Genomic DNA, 20,937 nt, shown 5'->3' with positions numbered 1-20,937 from the left:
TTGTAATTCTTGAGGATGCAATGCAGTTTGTCACCATCATTGCTAAAGGAACTTGCTCTCATCGCTGACCCAGGGGCATCCATTTAATAGCAATTGATTCACTGCTGTATGGTAAGGTTTGACCCTGCATGACCTTAACTTTTGCATCGGCTATTCCAGCTGTTTCATTCTTTTACCCTTTTGGTAAAGGCTGGCTCCCAAGATTAGACACACCTTGCAAAACTGAAGTATCCATAGCAAATGAACTATGAGAACTTCCTACCTGAAGCCGCCATTTATCCAGCATGAGTAAGGCCTAGAGATTTCAAATCCTGTACCATTACCATCTTGCTACAGAGGTACTATCCTTCTTTAAAGGGTTTGCAGTATCCACTGGCTGAATGTAAATAAAAGGAACACAACTATTTTAGATCACATTTATACCTAGTAGCAAAAGTGGCAATTCATGTATTAGTACTTTATCTTTAGATGCGTTAACAGTGCTCCAAATCAGAACTGAAGCAGCCGGCATGCAGTACTTATGTTTGTTAGCCATTAAAGCCATGAACCAATTAGAAGACAGCCAGCACATAAGTAGCAGCCTCCAAGAGATCTAGAGATGTCTCCCAGGCCCTATCTATCAACTTCCTTTGAGGAACCATGAATAGACACTGGAGAACAACCCCTAAAAACTAGTTGCAATTGAATTTGATCCCCTACAGTACATCCTTCATCTAGTGCTGTTATGGCACAGGGTAAGTGCCCCTAAAAAAGGTGAATATGAAATGTTTCAGCATAGGATACTGCACATTACTGAGTAAAACTGTGGATGTGTTTAAAGGAAGACTGAAGGGCTGCGGCTTCTCAATCACTGCTGAAAATGGAGGAGGGAATGAAGGAGAAACGTGTGACTCCCCCGAAAAATCTCTGGGCTTACAAGCCCTCAAGTTCCCCCACAATTCTTAGGACACTAATTCTGAGAGAATCACATTGTTTTCTATTTCTCGTTAGATGTGGTAGCAGTAACCACCCAGTACTAGAGGAATCATATTATATGGCATTTATAATGCGCCTATACACAAGTGTTTCAAGGCACGACAGAGCACTGGACAGGCACTGGAGCAGACAGAGAAGAAAATTGCGATGCAACTCCCCCCCCCCCCGCTCGGATCACAAGACTCATTTGATTTATGTTTCTCTTGTGTTTTTTCTTCATCCTATAATTATAGGTACTTTCTGGTGCCAATGTCACCACAGGATAATCCTCAGAACTGTGATTCTTTTTGTAATTCCTGAAGACACTCTTAGCATCGTCGAAGATTATACATATAAAGGTGCAACTTTTGTGGCAAACAAGGTAGGTTTGATACTGAAGCAGCTGGAAGCTTGAGATTGATCAAGAGGGACCAACCTGGCTTTTTTATACCTGTCCTGGGGTTGATTAGAAAATTATCAACTCCAGGGATGGCGAGACCAGATGGTTCAAAGCAAAGGTCTTGAAGCCCATCTTTATAACTATTCTAGTAACAAAGGAAGATTGTTCGGTTCTATGTTCATTCATCCCCAGTTTTTTTTCGCTGCTTTTTTTTTGTTGAAAATATTTTGCCCCTATTATTTACAGGCAACTCTAAATTTCACACTGAATAATAGCAACACTAACATAGGTAACATAGGCAAAACAATTTCGGCAAAAAAATGGCACACAAAAAAACGGCCGATGAATGAACGTCGTACCAATTGTTCTTGTGGCCATGTGTAGGAGCAGCCATGGTGGATGAAGTAAAAAGCATAGGTATATACCCAGAGAATTCTGAGCAGTCCTGAGAAAGGGTTCAAACTAGGGAAGGGACGTTTTGCATTGTATGGCCAGATCCAGGAAATAATTGCAATGTTAGTGTTGCTATTATTCAGTGTGAAATTTAGAGTTGCCTGTGCAATTAGTTCTAATAAAATGTCTTGCATACACTGAAGGAAACTAATGAATGACAGAAGGAGCAATTGCGGCAGATAAGATACAAGTTGGCACTGCATTTATTAGACACGTGAAGCTGCCCCTTGGAGGATCACCGGCACCATAAGCACATGTTGAGGTCGTCCACATAAGGCCCCGGAACCTCTGGAAGCAAATAGATACACAAATCAAAAGGCTCAATGCCAATATGATTTTAAACATTTAAACCCTGCTTTCTGAGCATAGATTTATAAAATTTGGGATAAACTGAGAAAGCCATTCCCATTTAGTTCTAAACAATGAAGCAAAGCCTACAATAGAGGCAATTAGAGATCTGAATGGTCAGATAGTAAAGGTTCAGCAACACATATGGCTGACTTTCTAGGATTATCAGGTTGCCCTATACACAAAAGATTGACAATAATTATGGGAAATAGTTGCAAAGTGTTAGAGGAAGATCCTAATAAAAGAGACCTTTAGGATATTATAGGTAATCTGGCCAATAATGAAGCTCTGGGTCTGAATGGCATACTGGTTGAGTTCCGCAAGTCATTCTTGCTGCAATTAGTGCCACTATTTGTCAAAGGAACAGGGGAAATCGGCAACCGAGTTTGCCCTTTATAGGGACATGTCTCTTTTGAACATTGATGGGATTTTATTTCCAGAAATCTGGGTTAACGGAGTGTATTAAATGATTACTTTGGTTGTGTCTCAGTGGCTTTGTTCTGGGTGGCTGCTCTAATGACGGTGTCAATGCCATAGTTCCGTTAGTTGACACCAAAGCACAACGTCAAGAGAAGGGGGAGAAATCAGACTAGTTATGCTGCTGGGTTTTACTAAGGAAGATGGATTTAAGGCAGATACACGTGTCACGCCTGATGTTATTATCATTCCTTCCTCTACAACTTCAATTTGTGTAAAGGACACATTTTTTGCATTATTTCAAATCATCCGGGGCGTAAGACAAAGAAGGGGGTATTGTAACTGTTAATATATGCAGCATACAGTAAAAGGATTCTTGTTAATAAAGACATTATTGCAGTACCAACAAAAAAGAACCTCAAAATATTATTATGCATCGACAATGTTAAGATCTGCATTGCCAATCCATAGATTGCTTATCACGAGAAAATAGCCAAGGAATTTGGGAAAAACACTGAATGCAAGTTAATTAGAACCAAAACAAAGTTAAATACTTCCACCAAATGTAAGTATATATTGTGAGTCCTATAAAACATACATGGGGACTGTAATAAGTTAGGCTATGTACAAGATATTCATGTTTCGACTTGAGAGGAATCTAAATAATCACTGGCAAAGCCAGCAGTTTTTGTGTAGGAATGGGATTGGCATTTGCCAAGCAGTATCATAGTGGTTCTATGATACTATGGTACTATGATTTGGCTTCACTTTTTAGCTGGAACTGCACTCCCAGCAGCCATCTTGCATTGGTGACATCACTTCCTGTGCCATCCATCTTGGATCAACTCAATCTCCAGCCAATGGCCGCAAGAGGCTCTTCTGGGAACACCAATCAGGACAAAATTGCCTCATCCCAGCAACAGCAGGGACAATATCATAGAGACCAACCACTGATGGACAAAGCAATCAGCTCACAAGAGCGCATCATCCCTTCTGGTTTTTGGCTTAACTTTATGTCTGGAACTTCACTGCCAGTATCCATCTTGTATTGGTGACTGACATCACTTCCAGTGTCCATCTTGGATTGGTGACATCACTTCCAGGGGCCATCTTGGATCAACCCCATCTCCAGCCAAAGGGAACACCAATCCGGAAAAAATCACCTCATCCCAGCAACACCAGGGACAATATAAGAGAGACCAACCACTGGTGAACTAGGCGATCAGGTGACAAGACCATGCATACTCACCTCTCCCTATGCTTTCTCCAATCATGCCAGAACTTCCTCCTTTGGTATCCCTATTATAAAACTCACAACTCAAAACTCCCACTACTCCATCTCTCTCCCACCTCCTTCCAACAAGCAAAGCCAACGAGCTAACCATACCTCCTCTAACTCCTATCTACCTCACCTCACTTCCTCTGAGACTCAACTTCTCTGCTTTTCCTAAACTTATTAACTGAACATTGCACACTGAATGCTAAGTCTGTATGCAACACAACTTCCCGAATCACTGATTACTTCCACTCCAGCTCTCCTCCCCTAGACCTTCTTGCTATCAGTGAAACCTGGATTTTTCCATCTGACACTGCCACTCTGGTGGCCCTACATGACTCAGAACCATCATTCATTCGCTCTCATCGACTGACTGGCAGAGGCATCGGACACCTACTCTCTTTCTGCCTCGATGCCTCACAAATCTCCAATGCCATGTCCTCTCCTATCTCTTTTGAATTCACCATCTCTACTATTACTCTTCCTCACTCGGATGACATCATATCCATCTATCACCCTTGTGGTCCTACTGGACCATTCTTTGATGATCTCGGGCAACTCCTTGATTCTCTTTCCACTAAAATTCACCTCATTCTCTTAGGTGACTTTAATCTTCCCTATCCAATCACTTCTCAGAAATTTGAAATTCAATATTTTCTTAGTGACCTTGCTCTCTACTCTATCCATAACCTACCTACCCATATATGGGGTAACTCTTTGGATCTCTTATTAATCTCCACCTCTATCTCAGCCACTAATACTACTGTCACGCCCTCCATATCTGATCACTCAATTGTTTCCACCACCATCTCCTTTCCACAATGTGACCTTTCCTCACCACTTGCTTGAACTATTGCTAAAAGAAAATTGAAACCTGCTGCCATTTCCCCCTTTCTCTCCAACCTACAGTTCTCACTCTCCTCCCTCACACCAAATGAATCTCCCACTAACACCGTCTCTTCCAGCTTCCAATCCCTACTACATGACTCATTCTCCTCTAACTTCCCTCTGCTTACTTTCACCTCTAAGTCTCAGCATTCTTAACCATGGTTCACTCCATTCATATACGCTCTCCGCACAGACATGCATCGACTGCTGCACAAATGGAGGAGTACCCACTCGCACGAGGACCTGCAACTCTACCTGCCTGCCCTGAACTCTCACAAGTCCACTCTTGATGGAGCAAAAAGGGAATTCTACCTAACCCTCACTGACTCTCACTCCAACCATCCTAGCCGGCTACAGGGCACCCTAAACGGACTCCTCACTCCTCTTCAGTCTACGACTATAAACTCCAACCTCACAGCTATTGACCTAAGTGACTACTGTGCTGAAATATTTCCAAAATTAGACCCATTTCCTGATCTCCTTCACACTGCCTCCTACACTCCACCTACCCTACCATCATCCTCTGCCTCCCACTTTAGTCACACTAATTGTGACAAAGTTCTATCTCTACTGATGAAGGTTAACTCCTCTTGTGCCCCATCAGACACTCTTGCTTCTCAGCTAGTGAAGCTTATTGCCCCTTTAGTGGCCTCTCACCTCATTGAAATCTTCAACCTGTCGATTGACTCTGCTTGCTTTCCCTCTATTTTCCAACCAGCCACAGTCCTCTCTCTCCTAAAATAAAGCAAGCGGCTGACCCGAAACTACTAGCTAACTTTAGCCCTGTGTCTCTCATTCTGCGCTACTCTAAAGTGTTTGAAAGGGTTCTGTTCAACCGTCTTACCAATTTCTTAGACATCCACAACCTTTGAGACACCTACAAGCAGGTTTCTGCTCCTGTCACTCCACGGAACTGCTCTCATGAATGTGTCCAACTTTATTGCCTCTGCTAAGTACTTCAACCTATCTTCTACCCTAATTCTCCTTGACCTCTCTGCTGCCTTTGACACTTTTGATCACTCTGATCTCCTTAATTCTCCCTTTCTTCTTGGGGTGCGCTATCGAGGACTTGCCTGGATTGAATCCTACCTTGCACCTTGCCAATTCTCTGTCTCCTGGAGCAATAACACCTCTCAACTCCCTCCTCGAATGGTCTGCTCCTTTTTACACCCTACTATGCTCTTGGGGCACTAATCACCTCTTTTCGGTTCTCGTACCCAACTCTTCACGAACGACAACCAGAATTGCTTCTCTTTTCCTGAACTCCCCTCTGATCTCTTTATCAACATTTCAAACAGTCTCTCTGGCATTAAAACTGGATGGCTTTGCACTCTCCGATGTTAAACTCTACCAAAACAGGGGCGCTCTTCCCTGCAAAAAACTCTCCTCTTCCTCTGCCTGTCTAGTTTCCATTTGACACTCTACCCTACTCTTCTTCACCTAGAAACCTCAGCACATCTATGACCCTTCTTGACTTTCATCTCCAAAGCTGAAAGAGCAGCTCGCCTCAACCTCCTAAATATTAGGAAAATCAGGCACCTCCTTCCTTTCAACACCACCAACCACTCTTATCTTCTCTAAACTGGACTACTGTGCCACCATCCTTTTTGGTCTCCCCAAATATGCTTTCTGTCCTCTTGACAGAATAATTTATTTCGCTACTAGGACTCTCTTTGAACTTCCTCAATTCACACCTCCTCGTACCGTCACCAGGCTGGAAGGCTGACGATGCAAAACAGGGCCAGATTAAAATTTCTTCTCCTGGATTACAAATCTATCTGCGGTAAGGCATCATTGTATCTATCCTCCTCTATCCGACTCTACAAGCCTTCTCGTAATCTCTGCTCTGCCTTGACTACATATGTGGCTCCTCACCTTCACGTTTCCTCTCACTTCAGCTCTTTCTCTTTTCTTGCTCCACTTGCATGGAATTCTCAGAGAAACAGTCCACACGGATTTATTTAAAACCAAACTGAAAGCCCTCCTCCTCACCTTTGAGTTACCCTCTTAACCTACCTCTCATCTGCCTGCTAGCTAAGAATTTTTCCTCTCCTCTAACCTGCCTCTGTCCCTCACTTTCTCTGCCTCCACTCTAGCACTTCACTCATCAAGGTCACATCCCAAACACAGCTGGCCATACCACTTACCCTGCACTTAAAAATATCCAGTGTTTCTTGTCCTTAATCTATGTATGTCCATTTATGTATTGTCCCCGGTAACTGTTCCATGTACTCCCCTCCACAACTTGGCCCCTCAAACTCACCTCATTGTAAGAAGCTCACTGCTTCCCATGAAATCTGATTTCTTATCGATAGTACGTTCTTTTGTGATCAAAAGAACATTGTTCCTTCTGTATATAAATAAAAACACAAATATAAATACTACCTAGCTGTACGATGGCAGCAGCTGGAAAGTGGGGTGAGTACATGGGCATACGATAGCAGTGTCTGGCAAATGGCTATCTAATACTTACACATTTACACGTGCAATGAACCATTAACTGTCAGAATACTACTTTAAAATAACACTGGCAGGTCATATACTGCATAATGTTTGATGGTACTGATTGCTAAAGCTAGTTCAAAGAGATCCCGGGGGAGGGGTGGGGGCGGAAATGTTTTTTGCAGGGGTAGTGTTTGGGAATGGCCGGAGGGGTTACCATGGCCATGGGCAGACAATGGGTGGATAAATAAACAAACACCACACACAAGCTATGTGTTGCTCCTAACATCCCATCCCCCTCCTCTCTGCACTACATTACAATAGTTTCAGCTCATAGGTGAAGCCCCCACATAATAGCCATAAGTAAAAATGGAATAGCCTTCAAATTTCCATGACAGGAAGATGCAATGTTATAAAATTGAGTATACAATGATATATAGAATGAGAATACTTTGTGACGAACTCGAAGAAGGAGTCAGACTAAGTACTGACATGTTCAAAGGTTTTTATTCAAAAGAAAAGGAAAATGCCTATCTAGGCCTACTGCTATGAGGGAAGTTCCTGCCTTACAAACTAAAAGTAACAGTGCTTACCAAAGTCCAAAATAATTAATCCTAAATCCAGATCCTAATAACTAACTGGTCCTACCACTTAGGAAAAACATAACAAAAAAAGAAGGCCGGAGCAATAGCCTCGGTCATTGAATTCTGCCTGGCCCAACAATTGGATCCTTTTTCCAAGAAGGTGGTTTTAAAAGTTGTCAGTTTCTCGCAGGACAGTCCTCAGCCTCTCTGCAGGTTCTGTATGACAATTTTTAAGTCTTTACAGATATTCCATACAATTTCCTTTTCTCAGGAAAGACAAGGTTGTCTTAACACAATCACCATCTCTCATTGTCTTGTTTTTAAACACTGGAATCCTCCAGATTCTCTCACCTTCCAGTTCTCTTCACTTTTATTCATGTTTCCAGGACTCCCCAAATTCCTCTGGCTCTCTGTTGGTGTGGCCATTCAGGTTTTCCGTGCTGTCGTAACCCTTGTGACTACTCCAACCTTGAATGTCATCTCTTGATTTCCCAGGGCTCCCCCGAAGCCCTCTGTCACTCTGTCAGGCTTGCCTTAGCAGGGCCTCATTAGGGCGTTTGCTCATTTAGATTTTTCCAGGCTCCTTTAATCCTTTTGGTTTCTCCAGCATTGAGTGTCAATGTCTCTTGGTATCCCAGGGCTTCCCAAAGCCCTCTGCCCCTCTAAGAGACTTTCTTTAGCAGGGCCTCTGTGGAGCATCTGCCCCTTTGGGTTTTCCAGGCTCCCGTAACCCTTGTGGCTTCTCCATCCTTAAAGATAAATCTCTTTTGGGTTTCTAGGGCTCCCCAAAGCTATCTGTCTCTCTGATAGGTTTGTCTTAGCAGGGCCGTGGTAGGGCGTCTGTTTGGGTTTTCTCGGCTCCTGTAATACCTTTGAGTTTTCCCAGCCTCTGTTCTCACTGTTTGCCCCTCTCAATGGCGTTACCTCTTCAGGAGCGTTTGCGCTCCTTCTGCTGCTCGGCAGCTAATGCACTTCTCATGGGAGATTTGGGATTTGACTTTTTCGCTGCAGTCTGGCCTCAGCGTCGGTTAACGGGCCCCAGGTCCACCACAGGTTCCGTGCAGTCATGCCACCAGGCGAGACAGTCGCTTTACTATTGCTGTCTCTCTCCTGACATTGCCTTCCTTGTCGGTCAGGACACCAGCCTTCCAGCGTCTTCCTAGTGATTAGCTCACTCTCCACGCTACCACTGGGTCTGTGGGTCTAGCTTGGTTCTGCCCCTCCAAGAAATCTTCCCATCAGAGGCTCGCCTCTGCATAGAATTCTATTTTCCATTCAAGGTTCCTTGTGGTTTTATGTATATCATCAAAAACAGCAGGGGTGTGTCGTTCCTCTGACTGTGGAGTTCAGGCTGGATCCAGCATTAACTGATGCCAAAGAGATTGAATAAATGTCACTATTTGGTGAATCCAAACCATGGTTAACAACAGTCTTTCCAATTCCGGTGTAGCCAGATAATTTGTTCAGGGCAGGGAGTTTGTTGGAGTAATGGGAGCCCTTCCCCCCCAAGAGGGGTGTCACTCCCCTCAGAGGTTCGACTTGCCCAGACCTCTAGGGAGGGTCTTGCTACGTGGGCCCCCTCCCTGGCCTAAAAGGGGGCTGCTTCCCTCTCGGGGGAAGGGAAGAATAGTCCAGATTCATCACAACTTCCACTCTTCTGTAGATATCTAGAATCTTACCTATATACGGTCTGATTATATTCTTTCACAAATTATTCTAATCGTGACCGTCATGTGGCCCTAAGAAGGTAAGGAAGACCATAAGATTTCTATGATTATCAGTGGGCAGAGGAGATTAGCCTCTCCCTAATTTTGTCTAGCAGACGTGCAGGCTTAAGTGGTCTGCAGTGGCTGTGGTAAGATTATGGTTTCCGAGAGGATGGGTTTAATTGTGGCACACACCTGTGCAAATTCTGCAAAACCTCCAATACCTCATGGTGCGGATGTTCTGGCCTAAGTGGTCTACGGGGGAACTTGGAGTGAACAGTGGAGGATGCATTGAGCATGCCATTTATTCCTGACTTGCTCTGCTGACCTATACTGGTAAGCGGTACTTGCACCATTCTTTGTACCCCTACCTGTAGTGAGCGCTTAATATTTTGCCGTCCCCTTAAACTCAAAATACAATCTAAGGAGCAACCCAAGTGCACCAATGCCTGCTCCTCTTATAGCTCGCAATGAGCGCGTCCTGGAGTCATCCTCCATTGTGAATACCAGACACATGGATTTACAGGAGAAAACCTTATCTTCAGCACTGAGGGGAATGGCAAATCCTCCTCTGTTTCCGCTGTACAGCCGACTCCATGTCCTCTTTTCTGAGGATGTGTTAGGAGCTCTATGAGGACTCATTTATGGAAAAAAAACAGAGGAGATTGCTTGGGCTTCAAACGTTCCTCCAAAATCAGTATAGCCTGTTCCTACGGCCTATACCCAGGTTGCTCGTCAATTTCAAACACCTTTTTTGGGAGCTGAAAGTGATGGTCTGGCTAACCATTCTCTTCTGAACACTCTGGGCCCCTCCTCCTTTCGTGTAAGGCTCAGCGACAATATCAAAGAGTCACTTCAACACAACTCAGCTCCTTTAGCTTTGATAGCCAACAAATTACAACTCTAGAAGCTATCTAAAGCATAAAATTAGACTTAAATGATGTTGATGATATCAATGACTGGCCTGCTTTTAATGAAATTGGGAGATTAGCAATGTCCCAGGCAATCCAGATCTTTTTAAATCAACCAATCCTGCTATTTGAACCCCTGACATTGATTCAGCAGACCATCTTCGTATGAAGATCCCTGATGAACCATCAAATATTAGTACAAGTAAGGGGAAAATGAATAAACATAGAGCAAAAAAAAAAAATCTTAAAGGCTATGAACTCGAACAAAAACTGCTACTCTAGGACATTTTTAAACTCCTTATCAACTGTCAAAGAGATCTTTGAGCTGAATTCTCCACCCCAAGCTTTTGTTTTGTCTACATTTCCCATATATAGACATACATCGACAAACGTAGTGAAAAGGGTAAACAAAAAGTCAAAAGTGATATCACAAGACAAGATTACCAACTTCTTCTTTCCCAATTAAGAGAAGAAACTAACCATGGGTACTTTGGCTCCAGATGTCACCTAGTCTCCAATTCCTGCAACTACTGCTGCTGTTTTTAATGACTCTTGCTGCATTCAACAAGTACAGACATCACATACTAAGGTTCCAAACACGTCCACCTACAAATGCTTTCCTTTTCATTACAATCAGTAGTGTCAGAAATGTAGGAACTAAGTTTCCTTCACCTGTTTATGGTGATCCGGTGGGACGAGTTATCTGATATGAAAATATCAGATAATTAAATGACTCCATATATTTTAACAGATAAACTATACTTTATATTTTTTCTTTGATTCCCGCTTTATGTTTACTACATTTTGCGGACCTTGACTGGGTTGACCTTCCACACTTTGAGGGTGATAAATAGTGGTGCATTTTTACTCATCAATTGTTGTACAACTGGTGTGGTATCAATTGGACCATTTTCGATTGACAGCCTTTTATATCCGCAATATAAATAGCCCCTTTTTAATAAAACATTTCTTCACAAATAATAATTGTAATTGTCAGACCTCTAGGAACACCCAGTCTTCTCAAGCCGCAGTTCCATCACTTACCAGAACACGTGATTTAAATGTGAATGGAGAAAGGAGAGTGTTCAGTGCAAATTAAGTTGGAACATATTCCAAACAAGATGAAGATTGGTCTTGGCTTGCATCTAGTTTGATAAAAGACGATAGAAGAGACACTTTTAATCTTCATCTTTAGTTATAACTCTTTGAGGATTTTATCATGGAACAGTGATGGGCATCATATTATTGTTATATTATAACTGGTTATTTATAACACACTTAATACCCAGAGGGTTCTGAGCACAGACCCGGCGATCGAACCAGTGTTTCTCCTCGTTGTCTTGCTTCCAAGACGAGCATGGTGCCCCCGAGCTACCTCCCGGTTCATAACATTGTAAATATCAGGAATTCTTCTTCATTGTTAGCAGACTTTGATATATTGCTTCTTCACCAAACAATGCTTTTAACACCCACATCTATTGAAGATGACCAGGTGTTTTCTAAAGAAGCTAAGAGAGTTGCTAAAGGAAGCCCCCATGGGGGCCTTATTATTGCCATCGATCTAAAATTGGTTCACACTTTCTCTCTGATATATACTGCAAAGTGACCATGAGGGTATGCAAGAAATCCTAATTTTAAATGTATATTTGAATCCCTCTAATTTTTGATTTACATAACAAAATAACTAATGTTTTAGTTAATTGGTTAGGAGATGGGTACCCTGATAACATCATTATAGAAGGGGACTTCAATTCTTCCTGTATTCATTAATCATCCAGTATAAATGAATGCCTGATGGTTTTCCAAATTGTTTGCCTTCTGCCTCTGGGAAAAGGGCCCAATTATGGATGGGTTTTCTTGAGTCTTGGGGCTTTGAATTACTTTTACCCACTCCTTGGCCTTCCCATGAAAGGGTTATCATTTGGGAAAGAGGGAATTCCTCTTTGTGGATTATGTTTTTTTTTCTGCTCTTATTAACTCAAGGTCTTCTCCAGTAGACATTAACTTTGAGGGCTTTAGTGATCATGCTATGATATCCTTCAGTTTCAACTTTAAATCTCCAGGTCTACAATTAGAGCCTATGCTGGCTTTTGTTGTACCATGCATAGGAGGTTTCAATGTAAAATGGAATTGTGCATCTTTAAAGACGTTTGTGTTGGAACTGAGTGATTTGTCCGCTGAGAAGTTTGATTATTTATGTTGCATTTCAGATTTCAGAACTTTTCTTCAGTCTTGTTTGGCCAAAATATGTGATATGGGTTCCCTTCGAGCTCCCAAATGGAGGACTCATGTATTTAACACCACGATTGCTTAGGTTAAGAGGGATGAAAAGGCAAAATTATTAATTATAAGAAACTGCTCCTTTTCCAACTTCGACCCATATAAACAGGAACAAAAGAAGATCTGTCAGTCCAATAGACATTTTTCCTAAAATCTTACGTTTTCCAACCAGAATCAAGCCAAGAAAATGTCTAAGGGAAAACATGTTACATTTTTCTGGGAAATTATTAATTCATCCAACATCTTGAAAAGAGTGTTCTAGTGTAAACTTTATTGAAGAAGGTAAATGGGTCGATCATTTAAAAACCATTTGTACTCCCATCAATCCAAGGATTTCTTGTAGCAAGGTCTCAAGGACCAACTTGGTTAAACGGGTTGGTGGCTTTTCCAGGGATGACTGTTTGCCATCATAAAATCAAAAGCTTCCAGAGCCCAGGACCGGATCATATAGCGCCACTTACCATCAAGTTTAATGCTAAACTCTCGTTGTACATTTTGGAAAAACATTTTTGGTATATTCTTCTTGAGGATATTATTCTAATATCATGACATCGCACTGTTTAAAAAAGGGGATACAAATAATCTCTCTAATTATTGCACTATTGCAATTCTAGTTACCTGCAATACAATCTTTGCATACCCTCTTCTTAAAGATCTTGAAGGGTGGGCAGATTGAATATTCTTTCCAAATTCAAATAGGATTTTGAAAAAATTTAGGTACTTCCGTAAATGGGGTTATTCTATCTCATATCCAAGTAGAGACCAGGTGCAACCATACAAAGTCCATCTATTTAGATAGCATAGACAAGCCAGAGCATTTGATAGGGTTGACAGAGATAGACTATGGTGGAAACTTAACCAGTAGAGAATTCCCGATTGTCTCATGAGGAGTTTGATCTTACTTTGTGAGGATACCCAGGGTCAGCTAGAGTAAATAAGGAAGGATCTTTGTCTAGAGTTATTATTACGCATTTGGAGCTGAGACAGGGGTGTACCTTGGGCCCTAGTCTGTCTAACTTGTATGTTTCAGACATTGAGGATATCTGGGATGACGTCAATTGTACCCCAGCTAAAATACAATGTGTTATAAACATTGGTCAGCTTTTGTGAAGGACTTTTTGTTTTTTGATCTTACACCAATAGGCTTGCAAAGAAAACTTAACAATTTTTCATAACCTACAAATTAATGGAATTAAATCCAAGATATTGATGTTTACCAACGAAAGATTACCCAAAGTTCTGAATTGATCTGTCTGTAACATCAAATTAGATGGAGTCAGTCACTTGTTTTTTTAGACTTTATCCTTTCTAATTCATGGTCTAGTAGGCTAATTGAACAAGGACTTGAAGTCAAGATTATGCCCTTAACCGTTAAACTCAGGTGTAGCTATACGCGTCTTTGTATATTTTCCTTACTACCCTTGATTAAATACTATGTCACAAAAATTGTCCCGTCCATTAGCTATGGCTTAAACATCATTTCTTAGGGTCTTGGGGTGTTTATTAATACTCTTGAAGGCATGGTTTGGAAGAAAACTCTAGGCCTTGCATATTCCATTCCAAATACAGCAATACGTCATGAGCTGGGCCTGACATCCTTGGATTGTAAAGTAATGTGGAAAAAAACCTGCTTTCTATGCAAAAAATAAACGATCCTCCACTGGTTTCTCTTTTTTTGCGAAATCAAATCAATCAATTAGGAATAATTCTATTCCGTCTTTGATTGATTTTGTTAGAACACAAAATAATCTTTTTTACTTGAAATTGACTCCAAGCAGAGGGAATTGATATTACACCCTATATGGGTTAATGAAACACTTTTTGAGAGAAAGTGGATACTTTCTATTAAGAAGTTGAATACATATTCACTTTCTGTTGAATACTCTAAATTTCCTAGAAAACAAGGCTCACTTTCAAAATGCATTACTTTGTTACCTTGTGACAAGGCTAGAAAAATCTACATGAGATTGAAGCTCAACCAGGTACCCAGTATGGAATTTTTGGGGCCCAGACGGGGAATTATGAAATCCAACAGAACTTGTAGACTTTGTAGATTGGACACCTTAGGAACCATTAAACATCTTTTCTTCTTCTGTCTGACCCCACAATACTAATTTGAGCATTATGATGTTATGTTTATACACGCAGGTGAACGCTTATGGTCAAGATGTAAAAAGTGGAAAAAAATATTTCTTTAACATAGCCAATTTAGGACGCTGTCAAGTGTTTGTTAACTCATGGAAAGATATTGGGCAGATTTTACAAATACTCGGCATCTCCTTCCTCTGCCACAGCAGGGCTCACTTCTGGGAATATGCAAAGATAATATAATCAAGACATGGGAGTAGAACGATCCAAGGTATTGGTAGATATATTCCCTCAGTTTAGAGAGCAGTGACATGCCCATACTTCAGCACTTGTATCGGTAACCATCAATTCAGCCAGATACATGGTGCAGGAGTCTACAGGGTGCATACAACTTGCAGTCTTTGCACAGCCAATGCATAGTGCAGGGTCATCGACTGCTGTGTAGATCTCGAATAACTCTGGCAAAGACTTGTTGGTCTTGAGTAAGGGTCATGCCTGAACTTTGATGCCAGTGCTCTCTCTATGAGTACCAGGATAACATTGATATTGGTGTTATGAATCATTAGTCTTGCATGCACACCTTTCAAAACGCTTAAGGAATCACTAGACTTAGCTGAACATAATATTAGCTACACTCCTTTTAGTTAGCGTTATTTCGGGGGAGGGGCTGGATGTAATCCACAACAATTATTTTCATGCTGTTTTCCTTTTCAATCATTTTATTTAGGATAACACAACCCACCGTTTCCACATAAATCTAATTTTTGAAAAGTACTTTGGGATAGACGTGTCTAAAAAATGAACATATGTTCACTTCCTACAAAATGGTTTGGGGGCAGAGGTATTGCATGTTCTATATTTAAAATGTTAATTATATTTGCTGACATTTCTTGTTGGAGGACAGTATCCCTAAGCCTTTGCAAGTGTGTATCTAAACCGCCAGTGGAGCTACAGCCTAAATTCCCGCTTCACCTGGCTGCCCACTCTGGCTTGAAGCCCGTTTGCAAATGATTTGGGCATCATTATCACGAAATCGGGATACCCCAGCGATCAGATCAAGACGAAAGAAACTTCTTTTCAAACAGTTGTCGTCTGTAATTCAATGTGGCTAAAAGCAATGGAATTTTAGTTTGCAAACATTCACACACTTTTTTTCTTTTAACATACATATATGCAGCGTGTTCTGCAGCACCCAGATTACAAATCAATAGAGCAAGAGTATAAACATGGGAGATATTAGGATAAATTTGCAGCTGGTGCATCAAAAATTGCTGCTCGCAAACATGTCCTTCGAATGCGCAAAACAAGTATTCTTGTCAAGACACTTTTCCAAGAATGTACGCAATGGTTGACGTGCGTGTGCATTGCCAACTGTGGTATGTTATATTTTGCAACATGATCAGCTTCGAACATGCGTGTAAAACCTGGCATGCAACACCTTGTGTAATTGCGTCACGGTCAGAAATCATTTGTAACACACATGCATAAGCTACAGACGAGTCTGAGAATGGCAGGCAGCGGCATGCCAAACACAAAGCTACCGTAGTACTGCCCTAAATGTTACAGCGCACGTATTATTAGGAAATCACACAGCAGGTGTTTTGCGTCCATGGCATATGTCCCATTGAAGGATTACAATTTCTTCCAAAATTGCAAGATTGTGGAGGTGGACTGAACTTACCGTTGTGTTTGCCCATTTGATATATGCAGGAAAGTAACCCATTATTCTATCCATGTACGTCCGACTCTCCTATGGGGGAAACAGATAATAGTGTTAATGGTGACGCTCGACCGGGCATAGCAGAGAAGCAGGCCTACAGAGTGCGTATGTAGCGATAGGGGACCTACCCATTTGCAACAACGCCCTCAAGACTCCTTTTTTGTCTGTCTCTCTACAACTTTTCAGCCTGGAACGATCAACCTAGATATTCGTGAGAGTATACATGTCAACATGCTCCATGCTATTCCGGAGATGATAGTCCAGTCCTATTTTTAGTTCTTTTTAAGGGACTGTTAGTCCTGGATGTTCCCATTATAAATCCTGGACTACAAGTCCCATTGTATAGAGAAAACCTACGGACTGGACTAGCATCTCCCAAACGGAATTAATCATATTCACATGCATGTGAGGGTTTCTGTACATATAGTTTTGTAATGCAGAGGATTGCAACAATGTCCTTGCTTCCAACTGAGAAGGTAATATATACACTGATTAATGGAATATAGATACTATTTATCAGGAAACAAATGGGCCTGATTCATGTATTTGCGTGTAAAACAGGGATTTGCATCACATTCTGCCCCCAAATCCTCATTTGTCAAACCGGGATTTGCAGGCAGAATGTAACGCAAATCCCTGTTTAACACACACATATTTCCATGAATCAGGGCCCATGTCTCCATCATGTCTCTATGGCACCAACAGCATAAGGCATTGTTTCACAACAGTCATTTAGTAACAGCAGTCACAATCATAGTAGGCACCGTCTCCAGCATTTGTTTCATTTATTAAAGTGATAAATGGTCTACATTATACCTCACACCTTTCAACTCTGCTAAGTTCCCTGTGGGGCTGAACACCTCCGTTGTTGACAATAAACTGAACAAAACCTCTTATATAGCTGTGAGAGTGTAGGATTAAGAGACAGACACAAGGGTGCCGTGCTGATTGGCAAAGACTTTTATTATAAAGTAAAATGGGTAGTTGGAGGAAAGCCTAACTAGCCCAATCTCTAAGAGGGATATCCCTGCCTCAACAGCTAGCAGTCTGCGTCAGACTGTCCAAAGTAAAGTTTGCCACCCTGTGGCCAAAACGTACCCCACAAGCTAAGTATAATTTGCAAGGGGAAAATGTTATCTTGACTGCCGACCTGCAGCCGGACCTTGACAGGAAAACACAAAAGTTCCAAAAGGTGTAGAAAATCAAGCAAAAGCTCCACAAGAATCAAGGGTCCCCCCTGCCACCAACAAGTCTTTCCAGCATATGAAAACAAGTAAACATTCAACAAAGACCCAAGGATTTGGATTGCTTTCTCCCAGGCGTTTCCACTCTATCTTTGCCTCTATTAATCAGCCTTGATTGGAGGGCACTCCTGTCCCTTCTTTAGCACCCCTTCCTTGGTTTATTCTCCTGCCAAGAAGGATACTCGCTCTTCTCTTTCACCCACAGCCTTTGTTTGCTCTCTTGCCAAGGTCTTTGGGTGTGCTTTGAATATGTTAGCTTCGTATTTATGCTTTGGGGTATTTGTTCCCTTGAGGGTGGCAGACCCTCTTCACTTGATTAAGTTTCCAGGTCCCTTCTACTCCCGGCCACAATCTTGATTCACTCTCCTGCCAAGATCTGTGATACTTTCTTGCATCCACAAAGCTTCTGCTCCCTTTTGTGATACCCAGGGATTTGTTCCCCCAGTATGGGTCCCAGACACGCTTCAGTTGTTTGTTTTCACAGTTGTCTTTCTCTGTACCCCACAGTCTTGTTTTACTCTCCTGCCAAGGTATGTGGGTGTTGGGGCTTAAATAGGCAAAGTTTGTATTTTCTGTAATTCGCGGTTTATGTTTCCAAAATGGGTCCCAGACCCCTTTCACATGGTTATTCTGCAGGTATGATGTTTCATGTCTCTTGCCCCTTGCCTCTTGCACCCTCTGGGTCTCCCAACCTTGGGATCAGCCACGCTGTTACCTGTAGAGTCTGGGTCATCCCTTTCTGGTTGCATGTGGGTCTCCCAGTGCTTTCAGAGGCTTCCTGGGCTTTACAGCGTCCTCGCCAGACCTCTCTGTGCTTCTTCTGCTGCTCGGCATCTGTCTCTCTGCACTCTCAAGGCTCTGCTCTGCAGCAGGTGGCTTGCCTCTGCTTATGTGTGCTCCCCGGTTGGTGTGATTTGAGTGCGTTTCTCAGTGGCACGTGCTCTTCTCTCTCTGGCTGACCTCCGCGTACCTGCAGCCTCTCGTGGTCCGCGCCAGTCCAAAAACAAAGACGCCATTCGCCTGCTGCCTCTCTGCTTTTGAATGAGACTGGGCAAATCGGCTAGAATGCGTGCTGTCATCGTGTTGGTGATCATCATTCCTTGCTTCTTCTTCCTCATCCCAATAGTTGTTAACTGGGATGTATTGCAGTAACAATTGGGACTCTCTGGTAATGTAGTGAAGGATGGGTATAGAGGGAAGGTATAGAGATGAAAAGGGTGATATGTTTTCACAAGCTGGTCACTACTCTTAATGGTGTTCTCGTTTCCCATGAGATCCTCCCCAGGGGGAATATCGTGTAGCAGCCTCACCTCGCTGGAAAGGGTCTCCCACATCTGAAGCAGTGCCAATCTCTTGGGATTGGTCATATAGCCCACACAGATGCATAATACTACCATATTTGATAACAAATGTCAATTATTCTTGAGTTTGTTTTTTTATTTTTCAAGCATAGAAGATTATAATCACAGTCCCAAAGGGAATCCTTCCTCTTAATTTATATTATTTATAGCATCATCAGGTCACTCTCCCTTTCTAACATATTTATATCAATTTTTATACCAATTTCTACCAAATATTTCTCATTTGATAGTTTGACCTCCTTTCTGTCAAACATCTTTTAGTTTTGGTAAGAAGTCGCCCTCTTTGGTAAACTTAATTAAAAAAATAAACAGTCTCCGCGAATCATTAGCATGTTCAACATTGAGACCAGCCCTAGTTCTAATCGGACGTAGGCCAATTCAAAGTGTAAATTCAAAGTGTTTCTCCAATATCGATCCTCAATCTGTAGAACCCACTGTGTTAGCATACAAGGCTGAGCCTCGTGCCCAGTAAGGGCCATTTGAATGATCTTCTGTTTACAAGCTAGTATGGTAGATCGTAACCCCTTAAGTGCAAAGGACGAGATATCTCGTCCTTGACATTACCTCCGTAGTGCCAAGGACGAGATAGCTTGTTCTTTTTGGCACCTTGTTTTGCAAAGCAGGGATCGCTCAAAACAGTAATCCAACCCCCGGGCTATGTGAGGGGGAGGTCTCCCCTCACTGCCAGGGGGCTGTATTACCTTCAGTTTCACGCTGGCGTGAGTAAAGCACGTCGACGTGAAAGTAATTTTCACCGCAGCAGCCATTTCGGGCTGCTGCGGTGAAAATAGAAGGTGAGTGTTCACCTTTCTCCCCCTCGATCTCTGGCTGTATTTCAAGCTGGAGATCGAGGGAGGTGTCGTTGGAAAGGGGAGATTGTCCCCTTTCCAATGACACCCTTTGTGACAGCATTTCTGCCCGCGGATCGGGCGCAGGGCGCTCGATACGCAGGCAGCAATGCCCACTAGTCACCAGGGATACGTTTGTGATGTGGGGAAAGGACTGCTTTCAGTAAGCAGCCCTCTCTCCCCCGGTCCACAAAGCATGGGGGCACATATATAAAGATCCCTGGGGACAGACAGGTGACCATCTGCCCCCAGGGGTGGGGGCATAAAAAAAAGAAAAAATGAAAAAAAATAATACGTGATGGGAATGGGGCAGGGGGTTTGGGGGCCCTATCCGCCAGGGACGTTTTCGGAAATGGTGTCGTTGGAAAGGGGATATTCTCCCCTTTCCAACAACACCCTTTGTGACAGCATTGCTCGGCACGGACCAGGCTCAGAGCGCCCGATCCGCACCTAGCAATGCCCACTAGACCACCAGGGATACGTATGTGACGTGGGGGGGAGGGGAGCTGCTTACAGTAACAACAGTCCTCCATATTTCGTGTGGAATGCTTTCCGTTCTGCAAATACTGGCACAATCTTATTTCTGTATCTAGTGCAGATAGTTATGTAGCTATATCTGTTGTTCAACAGGTACCCAAGTATATATATTCCAAGACTGCCATCACTAGAGTAATTCCCAATTTCCAATTGGAGGCATGACCCTTTTTATTAATGGTAAAAAACATTTCTTTTTTCTTTGTACATTTCTAGTTTGCACCCCATGGAGTAACTTAAAACAGCATTAATGCTTCTTTGTAGACCGTCTAGGTCCAGTATCACCCTCCATGATGATTCATCAGGTCTTGTCACTTCTCCCCAGAGGAGAGGGGAGGTGAGGCTGCTACCCAATAGTCCCGCTAGGGGGTGGTAATATGCAGGAAGACCTCGTAGGAGGGGACTACAATCCTGGGGAGAAGGACATCCACCTTGGAGACAGCCAACCCCGCCCTAGCACATCCCGAAAATACCTTAGAACAC

At 42.5% G+C, this 20,937-nt stretch overlaps 1 protein-coding gene across 5 annotated transcripts in view; it reads right to left on the bottom strand.

The window, feature by feature from the left end:
• Positions 1-20,937, bottom strand: part of LOC138473098 (prominin-1-A-like) — a 1,012,351-nt gene that overhangs the window by 95,234 nt on the left and 896,180 nt on the right. For all 5 annotated transcript variants that reach the window (XM_069611612.1, XM_069611614.1, XM_069611613.1 and 2 more), the window contains one exon: positions 16,429-16,497. In XM_069611612.1, the coding sequence (XP_069467713.1) occupies positions 16,429-16,497 (69 nt within the window). The remainder of the gene's footprint in view (positions 1-16,428; positions 16,498-20,937) is intronic.

This window comes from Ambystoma mexicanum, chromosome 8 (genome assembly GCF_040938575.1).
Source record: "Ambystoma mexicanum isolate Mex_15411 chromosome 8, UKY_AmexF1_1, whole genome shotgun sequence".
NCBI lineage: Eukaryota > Metazoa > Chordata > Amphibia > Caudata > Ambystomatidae > Ambystoma > Ambystoma mexicanum.
This window is presented reverse-complemented; position numbering and strand designations above follow the sequence as displayed.